At 45.1% G+C, this 18,804-nt stretch overlaps 1 protein-coding gene across 4 annotated transcripts in view; it reads right to left on the reverse strand.

The window, feature by feature from the left end:
- The window catches only part of agrn (agrin), a 349,702-nt gene that overhangs the window by 49,317 nt on the left and 281,581 nt on the right, over positions 1-18,804 (reverse strand). For all 4 annotated transcript variants that reach the window (XM_074642837.1, XM_074642838.1, XM_074642840.1 and 1 more), the window contains 5 exons: positions 17,387-17,511; positions 17,146-17,251; positions 12,079-12,501; positions 8,727-8,852; positions 3,198-3,325 (listed from right to left, as the gene is read on the reverse strand). In XM_074642837.1, the coding sequence (XP_074498938.1) occupies positions 3,198-3,325; positions 8,727-8,852; positions 12,079-12,501; positions 17,146-17,251; positions 17,387-17,511 (908 nt within the window). The remainder of the gene's footprint in view (positions 1-3,197; positions 3,326-8,726; positions 8,853-12,078; positions 12,502-17,145; positions 17,252-17,386; positions 17,512-18,804) is intronic.

Consider the following 18,804-nt stretch of genomic DNA (forward strand, 5'->3'; position numbering starts at 1 on the left):
TCTGAGCGTGGCGTTACCACGGTTTTGCACTCCTCCCTGAGCAGAGGGGGTATTCAGTTGGTTGCAATCTGCAACCACACCACTAGATGCCGCCAAATCCTACACACTGTTCCTTTAAACAAGATACTTTATAACATGATGTTTTCCAGACGCTAGCGAGGTGAACGATCAGTGACACTGATGATTCAGTACACTCAGTTCATCCTGATGATTCCGATGATTTCCTTCATGTACTGAACGCCAAATGTAGACCGGTCAAAAATAAAATCCTCCACGGCTGGCTTAGGGATGGAAATGATGGAGAAACACTGACCTACCGTAGAAACCTCCTGATTTTTCCACCTCTTTCTCTCACATACCCTAATTGATTCACCAGATGTAACAGGTTGCTACAGAAATGTACCGCGGCTTGATTCTTTGTATGTGTGCTGTATATCAGTGAGCGTACTTTGTGTGTGTGTGTGTGTGTGTGTGCTTGATGTGAGTGTTGGAAGATGAAGAGGGGGTGGTTGCTATCAAGTGGCACACCAGGCTTCAGAGAGCTTGGAGTGTAACGAGCGCACACACACTCAAACTCACACAAATCGCTGTGAGGTAGTAGATTAGGTCCCAGTGGGGGCTAGTGACACCGATTCAACAGCTGGTAGATGTGTACTGTGTACACACACACACATACACACACACACACACACACACACACATACACATCCCTGTTTCATCAGAGGAGCGAGGCCCTGGCTTGACAACAGAGACATTTGTTCAAAGGTCTGAGTTCAACAGAGAAAACGGACAGTGGAGGGGTCAAACTGTGATTACTCTACAGACTCCATGCCGGGCTCGGCTAGGCCTCAGCCTCGGCCTCGGCTAGCTAACAGCAGCTGGCACCCTGACCACCCAAACTTATGCGACACATATCCAGGATAAGGACTTGATTTTTCAAATATCGGAAACATCTTAATTAACCTCACATGAGACGCTGCTCGCTCTGAAGTGTTTGGCAAGCAATAGAGAAATTAGTCTTTGCACAAGTCTGCAGAGAGCTGTTAGTTTTTTTTATAGTTCTCTTATTAAACTTGGAAGAGTTTTCTGGAAGCCTCTTGCTGTAGTGGCTGTGCTAACTCAGCCCTAAAGCTTTTATACTGTGCTTGAAATGAAAAGCTCCAGCCAAAATCCTGTGAAAATTCTTAAGCAGTATATGTATTTTGATTGTGAAAAATGATTATTGAACCGGCATGATGTAAAGAGTCTTGTTTTGTTTTGATGTGAAAACTGGAATTCAATCATTCCTCGGGGTCACCTGATGTAACAGTTCGCCAATATTCCCCTTTTATTAGAAATCAAATATCAGCCAGGCTATGTTGTCTCCGTCTGATAGGATGTATGTTCCTCTCTGACCGCAGACAGTGAATCTGTTTTTTTTTTTTTTTATCATTGTTATTTTTCTATCAGATCACTGACCGGAGAAAAGCAATCCAGCCCAGTGTGGCAGAATATCCCCCGGCAGCTTCAGGGGTGTCAAGTCTGTAAAACCTGCAATGAAAGCTGCCTGCCTGAAGGAGCTCAAAGAATTTGATTAGTCTGGCTCTAGGTGAAGGGTTTTAGTGTCTCACGATGCTTTGGATGTTGTTTCAGAGGCTTGACACTCCACTCTTGACATGAAGATTCTTGGGAAAATGCAAAATTCAAAGCTAGACTATGTAATGTTTGCTGAACAGTGACCACTGTGTCTACAGTGTCACTTGGGTCAGTTGCTTTAAAGCAATATTAAATTAATTAATTGATCTCCACCAAAGCACCACCGTATAATGTGTTTGTCAAAGTTTTTTCCTCTGAAAACAGTCGCCTGCTGCAGCTGGATATGGTGTCGACGTGAGAGCACGAGCAGGAGGCAGTAAACATGTTCCCTGGTATTGTATCCTTATACGACGGCTCATATGATATCTTTCGAAAAGTTATTCCTCATTTTTCATGTGTTTTCCTACGCATGTCCAACAACATGTGACGCACTGTGTCAATTTCCGCTCATTACATGCATACCATCTAACTTGGTTAGGTCTAGGCAACAAAACTACTTGGTTAGATTTTGGATAAGATCGACTCAGTTAGGTTTAGGCAACAAAACTACTTAGTTTTAATCAACAAAACTATAGTTTTAGTCAACAAAACTACATGGTTAGGTTTAAGCAAAAAATTTACTTGGCTAGGTTTAGGTAATAAAACTACTTAGTTAGGTTTAGGCAATACATCTACTTAGTTTGGTTTAGGCAACAAAACTAGTTAGTTTTAAACCACAAAACTATATAGTTTTAGTCAACAAAACTGCAGGAATAGGTTTAAGCACAAAATCTACTTGGCTAGGTTTAGGTAATAAAACTACTTAGTTAGGTTTAGGCAATAAATCTACTTAGTTAGGTTTAGGCAACAAAACTACTTAGTTTTAATCAACAAAACTATAGTTTTAGTCAACAAAACTACATGACTAGGTTTAAGCAAAAAATGTACTTGGCTAGATTTAGGTAATACAACTACTTAGTTAGGTTTAGGCAATACATCTACTTAGTTTGGTTTAGGCAACAAAACTACTTAGTTTTAACAACAAAACTACTTAGTTTTATGCAATAAATCTACTTAGTTAGGTTTAGGCAACAAAACTACTTAGTTTTAAACCACAAAACTATATAGTTTTAGTCAACAAAACTACATGGTTAGGTTTAAGCACAAAATCTACTTGGCTAGGTTTAGGTAATAAAACTACTTAGTTAGGTTTCGGAAATAAAACTACTTAGTTTTAGGCAACAAAACTACTTAGTTTTAGGCAACAAAACTACTTGGCTAGGTTTAGGCAATAAAAGTACTTTGTTTTGCTTTAGGAAAAGATTGTGATTTGGGTTAAGATAACTTCGAAAGTGGCGTAACTCAAGTACGGAAGTTACATGACAAATAAGTCAACGTTGCCTTCTGGTTTCACAGGGGACACGCATTCCTGAGCAAAAGTCCTGTGTTTTTTGTTAACATTAGCCACCATAAGCTACTGGTCACAACAGAACAAGTAAAGCTTTAGCAGCAAAACATCTCAGTGTATTAAATCAAGTCACAGTCTGACTCGAACTGTGAAATGTAAACAAGTGAATATCAGGGAAAAATTAGTCATTATTACTACTTGACTTCCCAGCACTACTTGCTCCTACAGCACTTACAGCACTCTCTATGCTGCGGGCCGTCTCTCCGAACAGCTCCGACTTGGGGTCCTCCATCTCGGGGGTGTAGAAGATCTCCTGGCCCTCCACCTGGTCCAAGTGCAGGAAACCAGTGACCCTCATGGTGGCTGGAAGAGGAGAGAGAGAAGGCGAGGAAAGAAAATGTGATACTGAAATGCCACGGCTCAAACCCCTCTTCTATCACTCAGTTCCCGCTGCCTTCACACAGTGCTCGTTTCTGGGGGGAGTGCCAGTTTTGGGTTAGTGATGGATTGTGTGTTTTGTGTGTGTTTGACAAGGGGAGGTTAGTGTGCCGATTGCGTGGGGGTTTGAAAAGGGCTGGGCGTAGTGGTGGTGGTGGAGGTTGTGGTGGTGGAAGAGGTGGACTGTGAGATATGAAGGAAGGAAAGGAAAGAACAAGGAAGGAGGGAAGGAAAGGTGGAAAAATTGGGCCAGTTTTACCAGACTGAGACTCATCCCAAAAGCTGGCCGAGGCATGGCGGGCTGGGTAAAAAGACAACAAGTTAGACAGACACACAAACACATGAAGGAAAAACACACACACTAAAGAGGAAAGAGCCCACAGGCATTCTCAAAAGTGCCTTCTTCAGCAAAGAGAGAGCCTCCCTGTGCGACCTTGGGGGTTATGTTGTCCAACATTTATCAACTCTCTATACGTGTTTTTTCTCTCTACTGCTGCCAGAGAGAAGAGGGCTTGAAATAAAGCTGAAAGCGGAGGGGATTTGTGTGTGCGTGTGCGAGGTGAAGAACGGGGGAAGCGTGCGAGGCGCTGATGCCATGCTTCCACGCCGCTCGTAATCAGCAGAACAAATTGCCCAAATCAATCATGGCTGCCCCTGCCTGCACAACGCCAGGGAGAACGGAGAAGAGCACTTGTATGATTATCGTGAAAGATAGCCGTAATTGTCTCCTTAATGCCGCCAGACCGGTGACTGACACCGCCTGGTTAAAATTGCATGAAAGGGACAGCAGACACTGGCGACCGGTGCCACCCCGCCCCACTGGCGTTCCCTCTGTCTTTACAGTACTTTCACGGGCAGCACACATCGATTCAGATGTGACGGCGGCCATAAAACAGAGGCAAATGGGCGAGGTTTGGCCGATAAAAGAGCGAAAAAGAGAGAGAGAGAGAGAGAGAGAGAGAGGGGACCGCGAGAGAGATCTGACTTTTAATCTACAAAGAAGACAAACATCAGAGAGGGTGATTTTCCGGCCCACTGCCGTGACGGACGTTACGAGAGAAAGAAAAGAGAGTGATAAAAAGCAGGGACGGAGCTATTTGACTATCAGATTCTAGTGAACTGTAAAATGTAATGGATTTGTCAGACCTTCCCTGGCATATGGAAGAGTTTACAGGAGCTGGAGCTTAGCGTGCCATTAACTTTCACATGAGCATTTTGCCGTTTATTATCTTTGATGTTATGTGAATGGTACTGCCTTGTTTAAATGTAACATATGGCTAAGAAACACATTAGGTTAACCCTTTAACACGCCCTGCCGCTATTCTGTATTTCGGAGGTTGTTGCGGGCAGTTTTTAAGCTAGCGTGAAGTATATGGTATCATATGCCTGAAAGCCTAAGGAATCGATGGGTACCAACCATGTCATGCTAGCTTGTTGGGGAGAATGCTAAGTAACGCTACGAAGCTACGCTAAATTTTGGCGAGAAAAAACTGGCATGGCCATTTTTAAAAGGGCTTCCTTGACCTCTGACCTCAAGATAGGGTGACCAGATCCCAACAAACATAATGTGGGACAAAGAGTATGTGTGTGTGGGACAAAGTGGGACACGTTACCCAAATTTCACAAAAAACTCTGATAATCTTCTTCCACGGGGCTTATAAATACTTAGTAGTAGTAGTTTCACAGTCTTTGTTGTAGCTGCTCTTCCTTTTCCTTGTGGTAGTTTACAGCATATTCCGCCTAAATCTGCATAGTTTGTGACTTTGCGGTGATTCGCAATTTTTCCCCCGTTGGGCGTAGCGTAGCAGTGTAGACGATGAAATGTTAACCTACACTTGACTCGCGTGTGTGCAGTTTGATTGACAGGAAACACAGCACCGTGATGACAGCCTTCCCTGCTTTAGTCACAGCCATTGGATAAAAGCCAGATTTTAAGAAAAGCGTCTGTCCTGCAGAGGTTTGACTTTTGAAAACTAGAGCCAATGAAACTGTGTCCATCGTCTCAATATGTGGGACATGGGACAAGGGATAAAAATGCTGTTTTTTTATATTTCTGCATACTGGGGTCCCAAAACAGGAATTACATAAATTGGGTCTCACTGTAAAGCTGAGACTCTTGTGGATCCAATGAGCCCACCTGTATTCATGTGTGATGATGTTAGTCCCCATAGTACCCATTTCATTGTAGAGAGACCATTTTTTGAAACTTGCCGTCACTGTATAAAATGACCTGTGGTGACCTCTAGGATAATCACAGCCTCATGAAACTCTACAACCACAAACTAGAGACCTAGAGCATTCAGAGGATGGATGGCTCTCCTAGGTAGATTGACAATAAGGGGGTTTCTGAGCAGGTTCCAGAACAGAAGTGCTAGGCATCGAATTGCCGAAAACTGCAATTCTTGCAGAAATCTCCAAATGTCAAAAGTTTTTGATACCAAATCGCAGCATGGCTTTTTCTGTGGTGTTCCTCAAGGTCTTGGTGTCTTTATGTGGTATTTTGGGGGGATTATTGATAATTTTTTACCAATTCTCCAGTCGTAAAATATAGTTAAATTTAGCACCAAATCTGTGTGACAAATGGTATGAATTTATGAGACATAATAGAGCATGAGGATGACCATCATATTCTTCTATCATAATGTTTTACACTCTTATGCTCCTGCTAAATACCTGAACAAATAAACAATCTCCACTTTTCAATACTACAGCAGGTTGGTGATAAAATGCATTTTCTTTAATTTGAGTGAAATGACCCTTAAGTACATTCTTAACCCAGCCCTAACATCCACTGTGAAGCTTTACAACAGAATAACAAAAAGTGTTTCAAAGATCTCCTTGAGTGTGTGAATGTGTGGAGTAAACTCAACCTTGAGCCACTTCACCGTTTGATAGCTCAATAAAATGTGAAGATTGGAACAGCAGAAAAATGTGTCCTTTTCGTTTCGAGACGTCCGGGCGCGCGTCAATACATTGAGATGGAGGCCGATGGATATTCGAGCGTGAGGGACGTGTCATTTCACTTCTAATGAGCGGAGGATCGGCTAAGCCCTCCTCAGGAGAAAAAAGATCCGGCGGATCGATCAGCCCATCGCGCTGCCTGCTTTTATTGGTAACACTTGAGCTGAATGAAGTATTGATCGCCGGTGCGCCGCCGTCGTTGTCGGCTGAGATAAATATTTACAGGCTTTAACGGATTTGTTACAACTGTTGTCTTACAGCTAAAAACCTGTCACGCAGCACATGCTTCTATCGGCTTGGATTTGGGGCCAAATGTCATCAAATCCAGCCTCAGATGTGCTGTTCCATGTTTCAATTCTGCTTCTGTTTGGCTATAAATTCTGTGAAACAAATAAATGGCAGATGGCTGCAGAAGGCCAAAGGTGGCCTCATATCTTCAGATCATGTTGTGGATTGTGTGGCACTGAACTCTGCTGGTTTATTGGACGGCAACAGGACCTTCAATGTGGCAAGAAATGCAACTCTGCGCACTAATTTGTGGCCTCAGCTCTTTCAAGTCGTGACCTGGAGCTCCCGCGGGAGCCGAACAGAATCCCTCCTTTCACAATCAGTCAGACTAACACCGAGGGGACAAATAGAGAGCAGATTTCAGCTGAGGGATGGAGGGAGAGAGAGATGGAGAAGCGGTGGGGAGAAAGAAGCTCTTTATCTTTATGAACGGGAGTCTGGCAGAAGGCACTGATTGGTACAACAGCGCTCTGCGGCCTGTGGTAGTCTCTCCACTCTCTCTCCCGCTCAACTCTACAGAGAAATGAACTGATGCAAGACTGGATTGAGATTGACTGAGTTGAGGGAGAGAAAAGAGTGAGATATAGCTCAAGAGGGAGATAGCGACTGATAGAAAAGAAGGTATGTGTGAGGGGGGGGGGGTGAATAAAAGCAGAGGTGGGAGATTAAAATAAATAGAAAGAAGGTGAAGAGAGAGAAAAAGAAGGATGGTTATTTATAAACCAAGGGGCCCTAAAATATGACGTGGACTCTCAGGGTACGACTCATATCAGACTCTCAAGTGTCGTCAAATTCATAACCACGGATTACCGAGGTAACACTTCCACTGTTTGAGTACTTTTTTCTTCATTTCCTGCCACCTGCCAATATGATCATTTACATACGAAGGTGGTGATTCATGAAAGCAACGCTGCGAAAAAAAAAAAAATAGCACCTGTTCATCTGGTTGTTTAAGGCAGATGGCACGATATTGTTATTCCCGAAGTAAACATTAAATATGAAAAAGATATCCTGACGATTCTCAATGCATCCACAAATTAAGGTTGTAAATTGAAGATGGGAGTTAAAAAAAGGGAAATAGGGGAGAGAGAGCGAGAGCGAGAGCGAGAGCGAGAGCGAGAGCGAGAGCGAGAGCGAGAGCGAGAGAGAGCGAGAGCGAGAGCGAGAGCGAGAGGGCAATACGTCATCCAGAGTAGGCTCTCATGACCACGCCTCATAGAAACAAGCCGTTAGGATTTCTGTCCATTTATGATGTCACAAATATACAATATTTAGACCATTACAGGGTTTTAAATGTAAACATTCTAAATGTGTCCCAGTTTATTTCCTGTTGCAGTGTATGTAAATAACATCAGCTGACAGGAACTGTTGCCTAGCAACGCAATTACATTGCAATTCAGTTGAAATTCAGATTATCGTCTCCAACTAAGACTCAGCCTATTGATCAAACAGTTGGTTATTAACACGTTGGTTATTTACAGACAACACTTAGCCTAACATGATTCAATCAAATATGTAGAGATGTCTGGATAAGCAATATCCAGCCACTGTGTTGGACGGAGGGTGGGGGGAGACTGAAGGGACATGGCGGCGATCAGCCTTCATTTATTACAATACCGCAAACGCTCAGATTCAGGCAACGTCGCAAAATAATTATTACACGTGTGTATAAAATAAACATTTGTATAAAAAGAGATGAATGCATACAAATTTGTCAAAATTACAATCAAAACATACATCAAATTACATTTTCGGTTGTCTTTCCCCCAAAAGGGGCGCGGCCATGACTTTTTTTGCGAAGTACCCGTATGTGCCGGTCTGATGTATCGAGCTTCTCATTTAGCTCTCAGAAAGAATATATGTTGTATATATGTTGTTTAAAAAGCTAATGCTGCAGTGGATGCTCATTTACTGTATCTCAGAATATGGATGGTGAACCCCAGGAACATGAAATGATATCAGGATATCATCTCTCTAATAATATAGTATCTACTGACTGGAGAAAACACACAGAGGAGGAAGATGAGGTATTTACAGGGTAGAGAAAGTGTTTTTCAGAAGGGGCACTTTGACTTACAGGGGCAGTTGGCGCCCTCCGGAGTGCTGGACGGCGTCTTGCCGTCGGGGCAGCAGCCGAACTCGGTGTTGTCGCAGGACGACCTGTCCTCGGCCATGGGTACGGTGGTGCTCGCCAACGTGGGACCTGGGGGGTGATACACAGGGGCTCATAATAATTCATGAAGCTTTAGAAAATGCATAAATTCAAGCCAGTTTATCTCGGAGACCCAGAGGAGAGAGACTTTCTCGGCTCTGAGGATGGCTAATGTTTCGAAGGTAAAAAAAAATCTTTTATTTTTTTCCCACAACCTGCAGATGGTTGCGAGTTTTCAGTCTGCTGACCTGTGATTGGACGCTAATAGAGGCATCTGTCAGGAGTGATTATATGGCGTTTTCGTGGGAATTGATTTTACACCTGGAACTCATTTTGTCAGGCAGAGAACACATAATGGGCACTGTTGCCAGTCATGTCACACACAGAGCACTTTAAACGATGAGGGGGGATATGATAACTGCTCACAGCTGATTGGCTAACAGTTACCTTCAAGGCTCCCCAGGAGAGAGGAAAAACACATACAGTTGTGTTTGTTCCCTGTATATCTGGCCCATCTCGGGACATAAAAGACATAAAAGTGCTCAGGCCTTCTCTCTCTGAAGGATGGGAGTGTGTAACAGCAGCGGGGCTACGTCCTCTCTAATGATGGTGTCGACCGAGGGGGGTGGGGTCGTCTTGGCCGAAAGCAGCGCAGTTTATGGCCGCACAGAGATTAGAAATAATCGTGGAGGCAAACAGCTAGCGGCTAAACAAGTCGTAAAGACGTCAGAGGCGAGGGGCGTCCGGCTCAAGGACTCGCGGTCAAAGGAGGCGAGAGGAGGTGGGGGGGGGGGGGGGGGGGGCGGCGGTTTATAGGGCATCTGTTGGCGTGCGGTCTGCAGATTTACAGACGCTGGGCTGAAGAGGAGAGTGCTGGTGGTGGGGGAGAGAGGGCAGCGCACAACAGCAAGGGGATGTCGCATGACTCCAGTGGGAGCCATGAGAGCTGTCAAATAAACACACACACACACACACACACACACACACACACACACACACACACACACACACACACACACACACACACACACACAAGAGCAGATTTCAACAAAGCGCCGGTACAAAAGCACACACATCTCTGGCCTGCTCACATTTATATACTCAGACAGTGATATGTGCACTCGGTATTGGACACGCTCAGTGACATGAGGAGAGGGAGATAATAAGACTAACACACAACAGATAAGACTTCAACATAAAATACACAAACCAACCATTATGAAGAAACACAGATTAGTGTAGATTTAGGGCTGTCAAAGTCAACACGATAATAACAAAGCAAATTTGTTTTAACGCCACTGATTTCTTTAACACATTAACGCAAGTTGAGTTTTTTTTATGTTGTAGCGGGCTCAGTTTTAAAGTTAGAGTGAAGATACTGGTATCATATGAAACTATAATACCTAAGAAACCCCTCGGTACCAACCATGTCATAGCTTGTCGTGAAGGAGGTTAATAACGCTCCGAACTTACGCTAAATTTTGGCGAGGAAAAACTGGCATGGCCATTTTCAAAGGGGTCCCTTGACCTCTGACCTCAAAATATGTGAATGTAAATGGGTTCTATGGGTACCCACGAGACGCCCACTTTATGATAATCACATGCAGTTTGGGGCAAATCAGCACACTGACACACTGACAGCTGTTGTTGCCTGTTGGGCTGCAGCTTGTCATGTTATGATTTCAGCATATTTTTTATGCTAAATGCAGTACCTGTGAGGGTTTCTGGACGCGTTTCCGAGAGCAAGCATAATTTCCCACTCCCATTTTGATTACGAGTATTAAATACTTGACAAATCTCCCTTTAAGGTACATTTTGAACAGATAAACAATGTGGGATTAATCTGCGATTAAATATGGACAATCGCACGAATAATTGGGATTAAATATTTGAATCGATGACAGCCCTAATTAAAAGTTTTCCGAATTTTGCTTTTTTAGGGCAAACATTTCCAGAAGAATTAATTTCTTCAGACGAAGGCTGTGATATGTGTAAATAATAAAATAATCATTTAACTAGTAATAATAATGGTCAAATTTAAGTCAAAAACCTTCAAATTTTCTTGGGGGAAACACCTCCAAACCCAATATCTCCTAGTATCTGTTATTCACTGTCTGAATTCAGAATGTGTCTCTTTATCCTGCTGCATAATATGTAGGAGCATCCAGACTGGGACACTGCTCCTAAAACCTGAATGATACCCTTAAAAATATGCGATTAATTTGTGATTAATCGTGATTAAATAATTTAATCGATTGACAGCCCTATGTATATTTTAAAATCCATGTTGAAATCTGCACCCAGCAATCTCCTCACACTCTGATCACGGATTGATGTGTGCACTTGTGCTCCAGCAAGCACGCACAATGTAAAAAAAAATACATCCAGGTATGCTTGGGTACACATTCATTCGCACACAAACACACATAGCCACAAGACGTCAGGTCTCCTTGGCAGGCAGGCTACATGCCTCTCTGGTCAGCCTCTGACAAGAGAATAAATCTAAGAGAGGGGGAGCGAGATGGGGGAGGAGGAAGAGCTGAGGAAGAGCACACTGGGGCCACGCTGTTCCATCAATCCTATCCTGTTACTGCAAGCTGTCAGCCGAAGGTGGATGGATGGAAAACAACAACAAAAAAATAAAAAAAATCTGATTGAAAAGTCTTCCCTCGTTGTCCGAGCAGAGGCCCAGAAACCGTGGCCTGCTGTTACAGTCAGGAGGGCATGTCGGGAAAGATTTGAGACTAGTCATGTGACAAGTACACGCACACACTCACACCTCCAACCTCCCAGTCACATCAGCCCGTCAAGTCAGGCTCCACAGATCCCCAGATGCGGGCCAGCAGTTTCATCTGGCCTGCCGAGGGTCTATTTTACAGAGCCTGGCTTTGTTTTGCTCGCCGATGAGAGCAAGCGCGCCGGTGGAATGGGAGAGAAAAGAGCACGGCGTGATGTAGCAACAGTGAACCATGCAAATACATTCCTTTTCTGAAATTGAGATATACATCTTCTGCAAGTGGAAATGACACTAACGGCATCTGTTTACAAAGACTTCTCTGCCCTGCCTGCCTGGCGTTGACATTTGTCTCCTCAGAAACAATTTGCATAGAAATACGGCGCCGATGTTAACTTTTCACAGATGATGGCATGAATATGTTATGATGCCAGCTAAGAAGAGACTACTTCCAACCCCTTCTTGAAAAAAAAAGAAAAGCCCATCCCACACACACACAACTCAAAGCATTATGGGTAATGAAGTGAAAGAGCAGTGATTTACCGACAGGCTCCTCTGCCCCACTGGCCTCCGGTGGGACGCCGCTACCTGCTTCCTCTTCCTGCTCCTGCTCCTGCTCCTCCTCTTCTTCCGTCTGGTCGTCCCCGCTTGGCTCCCCGCTGCCCGAGCCCTCGAAGGAGACGGCGGCGGCGGAGGGAGCAGGGGAGGAGGTGGCGGTGGCAGTGGTGGCGGTGGACTGTGGAGGCTGGATGTGGATGGAGTGGCGGTGGTTTGGTCGGAGGGGGATGGGGGTGGAAAGTGTGGTGGTGGCCGGGGGCCGCTCGGTGGTCCCTGGCTCTTCCGTCCTCGGAGGCGGGATGGCCCACACCATGTTAGGGTGGAAGGGTGCGGTGGTGGTGACGGCTGAGCCGGGGGTGGTGGCGGGGGGGTTGGGGGTGGGTCGGTCGGCCGGCTCAGCGATGGTTTCTGGTGGAGGGAAGGGGAGGAAGCAAGGAATGGATGAATGACTGAGCAAAGATGAAAATGTCTGATATTTTTTGCTTCACCTAACTCCGTCACAACCTCCAAAATCACACCAAGGGAAATAAAAACATCATTAGCCAGTAAAGCACAACAAAGCCACTTAATGATTATTACAACCTACTGTTGACAATAACTTTTTACCTCTGCATTTACTGAGTCATTATGTCCTTTTTAATCGGCTAACCCTTCTCCCTGATGCTCAACTATGTCATTATGAAATTACATTCAAAAAGAACACACACACATATACAGACTCCCATTTATAAAAGCAACCTCTGATTAAAAAGCCCGCAATGGATTAGACGTCAGGAGTCTTTATCTGACAAACCTTAAGTAATGAAAGTGCATCCATATGCAGAGTGAATATGGAATATGCCGACAGATGACATTCAGAGTTATATGCACCGCAGTGTGTTCGCCTGCAGATGAGTTATGTTGCCCAACAGGGTTAAGCTACTCTAGTTGGTGTCAACGCATCGTGTGTAGTGTGTTTGTGTGCACATATGGAATGTATTTTGCGTGCACGCTGTGCCAATGCATATGAATTATATATCCATATTCAAATGCTGCCCTCCAGTAGCAAAGCTTTAATCACCAACAGCCAGCGCCTCCGGTGATGAATGATTGATAGAAATGGGGCAAAAAGAGCCGGCTTTAACTCGGGCTTCAAAGACGGCGCGCTGAGAGCGTGAGCATCCGTCAACGCCACCACAAACACACTGCTGTCAACACACACACACACACACACACACACACACACACACACACACACACACACACACACACACACACACACAAAACACTCCAAATGAGGTATAGAGAGAAGAGGCTCTCTGCAGAGAGAGGCCATCATTACCAATGCAAAAAGCTCCGGTGCAAAAGGACAAACTGTCTGCGATAAAAGAGCGATAAATAGGACAAAAACTCCTGAGGGAGTAGAAGTGATGTTGGCGGGGAGATGCTACGTTAAAGAGAGCACTTCAGATTTAGCCGAGGCAAGCAGGCGTGACGACGCTTCCTTTACATCCCACGAGCATAGGTGTGTGTGGGTGAAACGAGAAGAAGATAAGAAAAAAAAAAACGTAGATTTGCGCCTCATTAGGATTTGCCTAACATTATGTGTAGGACTTAATTACACTGCTATAATCGCCTATTTGATTGGCAATTATTCACCGAGGTGCGAAATGTGATACCTGCCGAGACGGGCGGAACGCCTGGGAGACTCACGGGGTGTCAGCTTAGAGCAGATATTTGTATAGAGAGAGAGATTTGGAGTGGAGTGCACAGAGCGGCGATGCTATCACCGAGAACGGCGGCACGCGTCGCCTTTCCTCTTGGCTACACCTGTCAGTCAGGTGCCAAGCTTAGCGTCAGGCGGCCTGCTCCCTGGGAAGTGCCTAATGTGTGTTTGGGTGTGTGTGCACATCTCGAGCGCTGTGACATGGGATAAGGAAAGAAAAGAGAGAGGAGAGAGGGACTGGCAGCGCAGTCAGTTCAGCGGATGTTTCTCTTAATCTGCTTTAACAGTCCATTTGTGTACTTTCTTTTTTTTGTGCCTATTTTCCTCTCAGTGGAGCAGTGGACAGTTATGTCACAGGATGGGGAGGCGAAATAAAAAAAGTATTGTCATCTTGGCTTGTCTCAGTCGTGTAGTTATTGTTGAAAGGTGGTTATTAAGATTGTTTGAGGTGTCAGTGAGGAGGAGGAGGAGGAGGAGGAGGAGGAGGAGGAGGAGGAGGAGGAGGAGGAATCTGGATACAGGAGACCGCAGGGGAAAGACAAGGAAGCCAAGAAGAAAATGATAGGGACAAAAAAATGATTTAAATCAGAAAGAAAAAACAAGTTAACAAAGAAGCTCACAGTGGGAGAATGTGGCAAACAGTAGGAACAGAATGAGGGATTGTGTAATGCGAGAAAATCGCAGGACGCGGAGGGGAGACGGCGGAGGCAGCAGACCCTAACACGCAGGCGGAGGGCTGCCGGTGCCATATGCTGGCATTCGTTGCCAATTTGCCGCAAACCTACAGGTGATAACGCCATATGGGAGAGGCAGGTCACTGCCAACTTGGTGGCCATTTTCCCCCCAGCGCCAGAATTTGCTCATCGGTCCAAATGCCCTCCCTCTGGTGCTCGGTACAGTAGCTCTTGCATTTTTTTCTTTTTTACTCAGATGTCTTCAGCTTCATCTTTTGCTGAGACGCAGCAAAAGAAGCGAGAAAAACTCCCCATGCTCTGTGGCTGTGCCTTTTCAGCTGGGAGACTTCAGAGAGAGCCGGGTAACATCACAAGTCACACGATTTTAAGGAGCTTCTTCTGCCGGGGTTGTGAATATTTCATAGCCTGCCCCATTAGTGGCCGACTGTGCGGCAGACTCTGTGGTGTAATAAAAAAAAGTTCTCGACAGATCAATGATGTAAAAAAAAGGATCAATATTCACTCATTTATACCGGCCCTTGGCACTGCTCTGTTGTCAAGCAGCTCGGTGAGCATCAGTGTGCCACAGTGCTTAGGCCGGGAGTCTAGAAGCAGTGCATGTAAACAGCAGGAAGAGGGGTTGGGGGGGGCGTGGTGAGGGGTGGAGGCAGAGCAAATGCTAATTCGCACTCAGCCACACGTGAAATGAGCTCGAGAATAACCCCCGAGCCGACAGCGGCGGCGGCGGAGGAGCAGCTACCCGCAGTGCGACCGCATCCGGGGGAAGAAATTAAAAGATTCTGTGTGGCTGTCGGTGGGCACCAGGAGCTCGCCTGTCTGCTCCTCCCCTGAGGGTTCAATAGAGAGAGAGAGAGAGAGAGAGAGAGAGAGAGAGAGAGAGAGAGAGAGAGAGAGAGAGTCCGCTGCGAGGCGTCTTCTTGCCTTCTGTGTGCAGCAATGCTAGGTGAGGGATTACACACATCTCTATTGCCAGGCAACAGAGGAATGTGAAACCAGACTGGATCTTGGCTCTTTTTCGCCGGTAACCCACGGCACTGAATTTGTAAGTACCAGATGTTCGGGGACTTATCAAAGCCTTGTCGATCTCTCGCCGAGCACATTCGGATTCTTTATCTGTGTACCTGCAACTCGACACAGACCATGTCAACAGCCTCGCCCCTCCTGTGGATGTGTGACCCCGTTTGGGTTCTGACAAAGAGTGCTCAAGGGAGATGAAGAGGACTGACCAAATACTGGTCACCTGACCCACAGAGCAAAAGAGGTGCATGAACATTTTTCCACCCCCAAAAACATGCAAGACACCTGGCAGCGGCTCAGTGCCAGAACCACGCAGCTGCCACTCCTCCTCCCCCCTGCTGAGCTTGCCGCCGGCGTCTCCAGAACCCCGTCGTGACGCAAGCTGGCAGTCAGCGCGACAACTTCGCCGTACATGAAAACCATGGCCTTGGCGTGTGTCCCGGCACCTATTACACCGATCCAAACAATGTCCATCAGCATCTGGACCAGGGGGGCAAGAGCTGTGCCTTCTACTCAGTGGTACACATGTTCTCTATAGTACATCCGCCGGCCGTCATACTGAAGCGGCGTCGTGTTCCTGGCAGCGCAAAAGCTGCAAAGCGATTGACGCATTTCCCAACAGGAGGGTTTGGAGATGAAGCCAAATCCCAACAGAGGGGCGAGAAAGCAAAAAGGAAGTGTCATTGCTGTCTTGTGGGGATTGCGAGAGACTCAGACTCCAGTCAAACTACAGAGCTGAAAACGCTACTATATCTCTCTCTTTCTTATCCTAACTTTTCTCCGGCATCACACATGATTTGGCTCTCACCTGGCAGCTCCGCGAGCAGAGGGAGGGCTTACTTTACTGTTACTCTGTGTACTCAGTGAAATGAGCTAAATATTTGCTATAAGACAACCCTAATCATGGAGCTTGACAAAGTGCAGCATTACAAACAATGAAGAACCTAAATACAGACGACTCCTCACATGTGACTTTGATCTTATCCATGAATCAGAAATGTGTCTTTTGAAATTATAGCAGCAGTAGGAAGAATGTTTTTGGCATTATTGGGCAAAAATTCAGTGTTCTTAAAGAGACGTCTGCACCTCCTCACGGCTCTGTTTTCAGGCTTTAAAAAAAATCTAGCCTGTGACGGGAGACTTTGACCAATCACAGGTTATTTCAGACAGAGAATGTTCCTATTGGCTGCCAATCATTCACTAAATCCGATCAAACTAGGCAGCGCTGGTCAAATATGAATTAATATTAATATTCTGTAATGCCTATTTCTCACATCAAATGTTGTCAGAAACATCTTGTAGTGTACTGTTTAGCTGTGTATTGGTATTTCCTCGACTGATCTCGGCCGGGTCACTAACAAAAATCATATTTTGCTCCAATCTGCCTACCCCAGCTTTAAATATTTGCTTACACTGTCATGTTTAGGTACTTTCTTGTTCCAGGTAAATTTGTAAACCCCGTTGCTGTGACTTTACTTTGTGAGACAGAGAGGTGGGTTTGGAGGAGAAACAGCAGCAGGAGGAGGAGGATAATGTCGGGGGCCCACGGCTCTGCTCATTATCTTCTGATGGGGGTCTGACAACAGTTGGCCATCCGTGCGACGCGTGATGCATGGAGGCTACGACGGGGCTCACCTGTGCACTGTCCAGAGTGTTGCACGGTAACGTCCTGGTCCTGCCTACAGGCTATGGTCCTCAGCTGGCACTGGTCGGCATAGGTCACCCCATCAGAGCCGCACACCTGCTCCACGGTGACAGAGATGGAGAGGGATGGGAGATGGAGGAACACATGTTAACTCCCTGCAGGCCACTGAAACAGCGTCTTTCTGGAGTAAACTACTTGTTTGTTAAATGCAGACAGGTTTTAAAGACCCACCTTGGTTTTGTTTTTCTCGTCGCAGTCAGGCGAGGGGCACTCGCAGTGGGCTTGGCCGTTCTCCTCGATGCAAGACGCTCCGAAGCTGCACGTTAACTCTTTACATGAAGTCGGGGCCTCGGGACCTAAAGGAAGACATGGGGTTTGTGCTGTTACACATTCTGCACGGTCCCATAATCATCATGCTGCTTTATGAATTCTGCTGCTGAGCTGAATTAAAAGATACATTTTCATGAATATTTAAAGCTAAATGTTTAATTACAGAACTTTTGCTTAGGTTAGGTTTACTAAGTAAGCAAAAAAATCTGCCTGTTAAACAGCTATGAGATTAGTTTCTCATATGAAATATGAAGAGTAATAAAACAAAAATAAATGTTTTTGAGTTTGTAACACCTTCATATACATATTAATAGTACAGATATATTACAGCTGTGGCTGTGCTTTCTTGCCGTGGTTCTGCTTGACGCCCACTGCTACTATTACATACAGTATGTTCACTAGGGCTGTCAATTGATTATAATATTTAATTGTGATTAATTGCACGATTGTCCATAGTTAATCACATATTTTATCCGTTCAAAATGTACCGTAAAGGGGGATTTGTCAAGTATTTAAAGGTCCCATATTGTAAAAAGTGAGATTTTCAGGTCTTTTATATAATAAAGCAGGTTTAAGTGCTTTATAAATACTGTGAAACTATCAAACGCTCAATATGGGGAGAAACACACACAGCCCGTATTCAGAAATTGTGCGTTTGAAACAAGCCGTCAGGATTTCTGTCCATTTGTGATGTCACAAGTATACAATATATAGATCATCACACGGTTTTAAACGTAAACATTCTAAATTTGTCCCAGTTTATTTCCTGTTGCAGTGGATGTAAATAACATCAGCTGACAGGAAGTAAAAATGGACCCAAACTGTTGCCTAGCAACACAATTCCGTTGCATTCCGTTGAAATGCACTAAAACAGAGCGGTTTAGACAGAGGGTAAATACAGGTATATTCAGGCAGACCGTACGAGGAAAATTAAGTGTTTTTTGAACATTGTGTGTGACAACAGTGTGTCAGTGTGCTGACTTGACTATGACTTGCCCCAAACTGCATGTGATTATCATAAAGTGGGCATGTCTGTAAAGGGGAGACTCGTGGGTACCCATAGAACCCATTTTCATTCACATATCTTGAGATCAGAGGTCAAGGGGACCCCTTTAAATATGGCCATGCCAGTTTTTCCTCGCCAAAATATTGCATAAGTTTGGGCTAGACTTGCACAGAGCCACAACCCCCCCACACCTCACATCCTGGTACCCTGTAGTGGTTGTGGACAGGTGTTTCATTACTCTGCATGGTTTTTCTCTACTAAGTGACTGACCTGTTTTTAGTGTCTTTACAACCCCAGTAGTGCAGCAGTAATG

This window comes from Sebastes fasciatus, chromosome 8 (assembly GCF_043250625.1).
Source record: "Sebastes fasciatus isolate fSebFas1 chromosome 8, fSebFas1.pri, whole genome shotgun sequence".
In the NCBI taxonomy this organism is placed as follows: Eukaryota; Metazoa; Chordata; class Actinopteri; order Perciformes; family Sebastidae; genus Sebastes; species Sebastes fasciatus.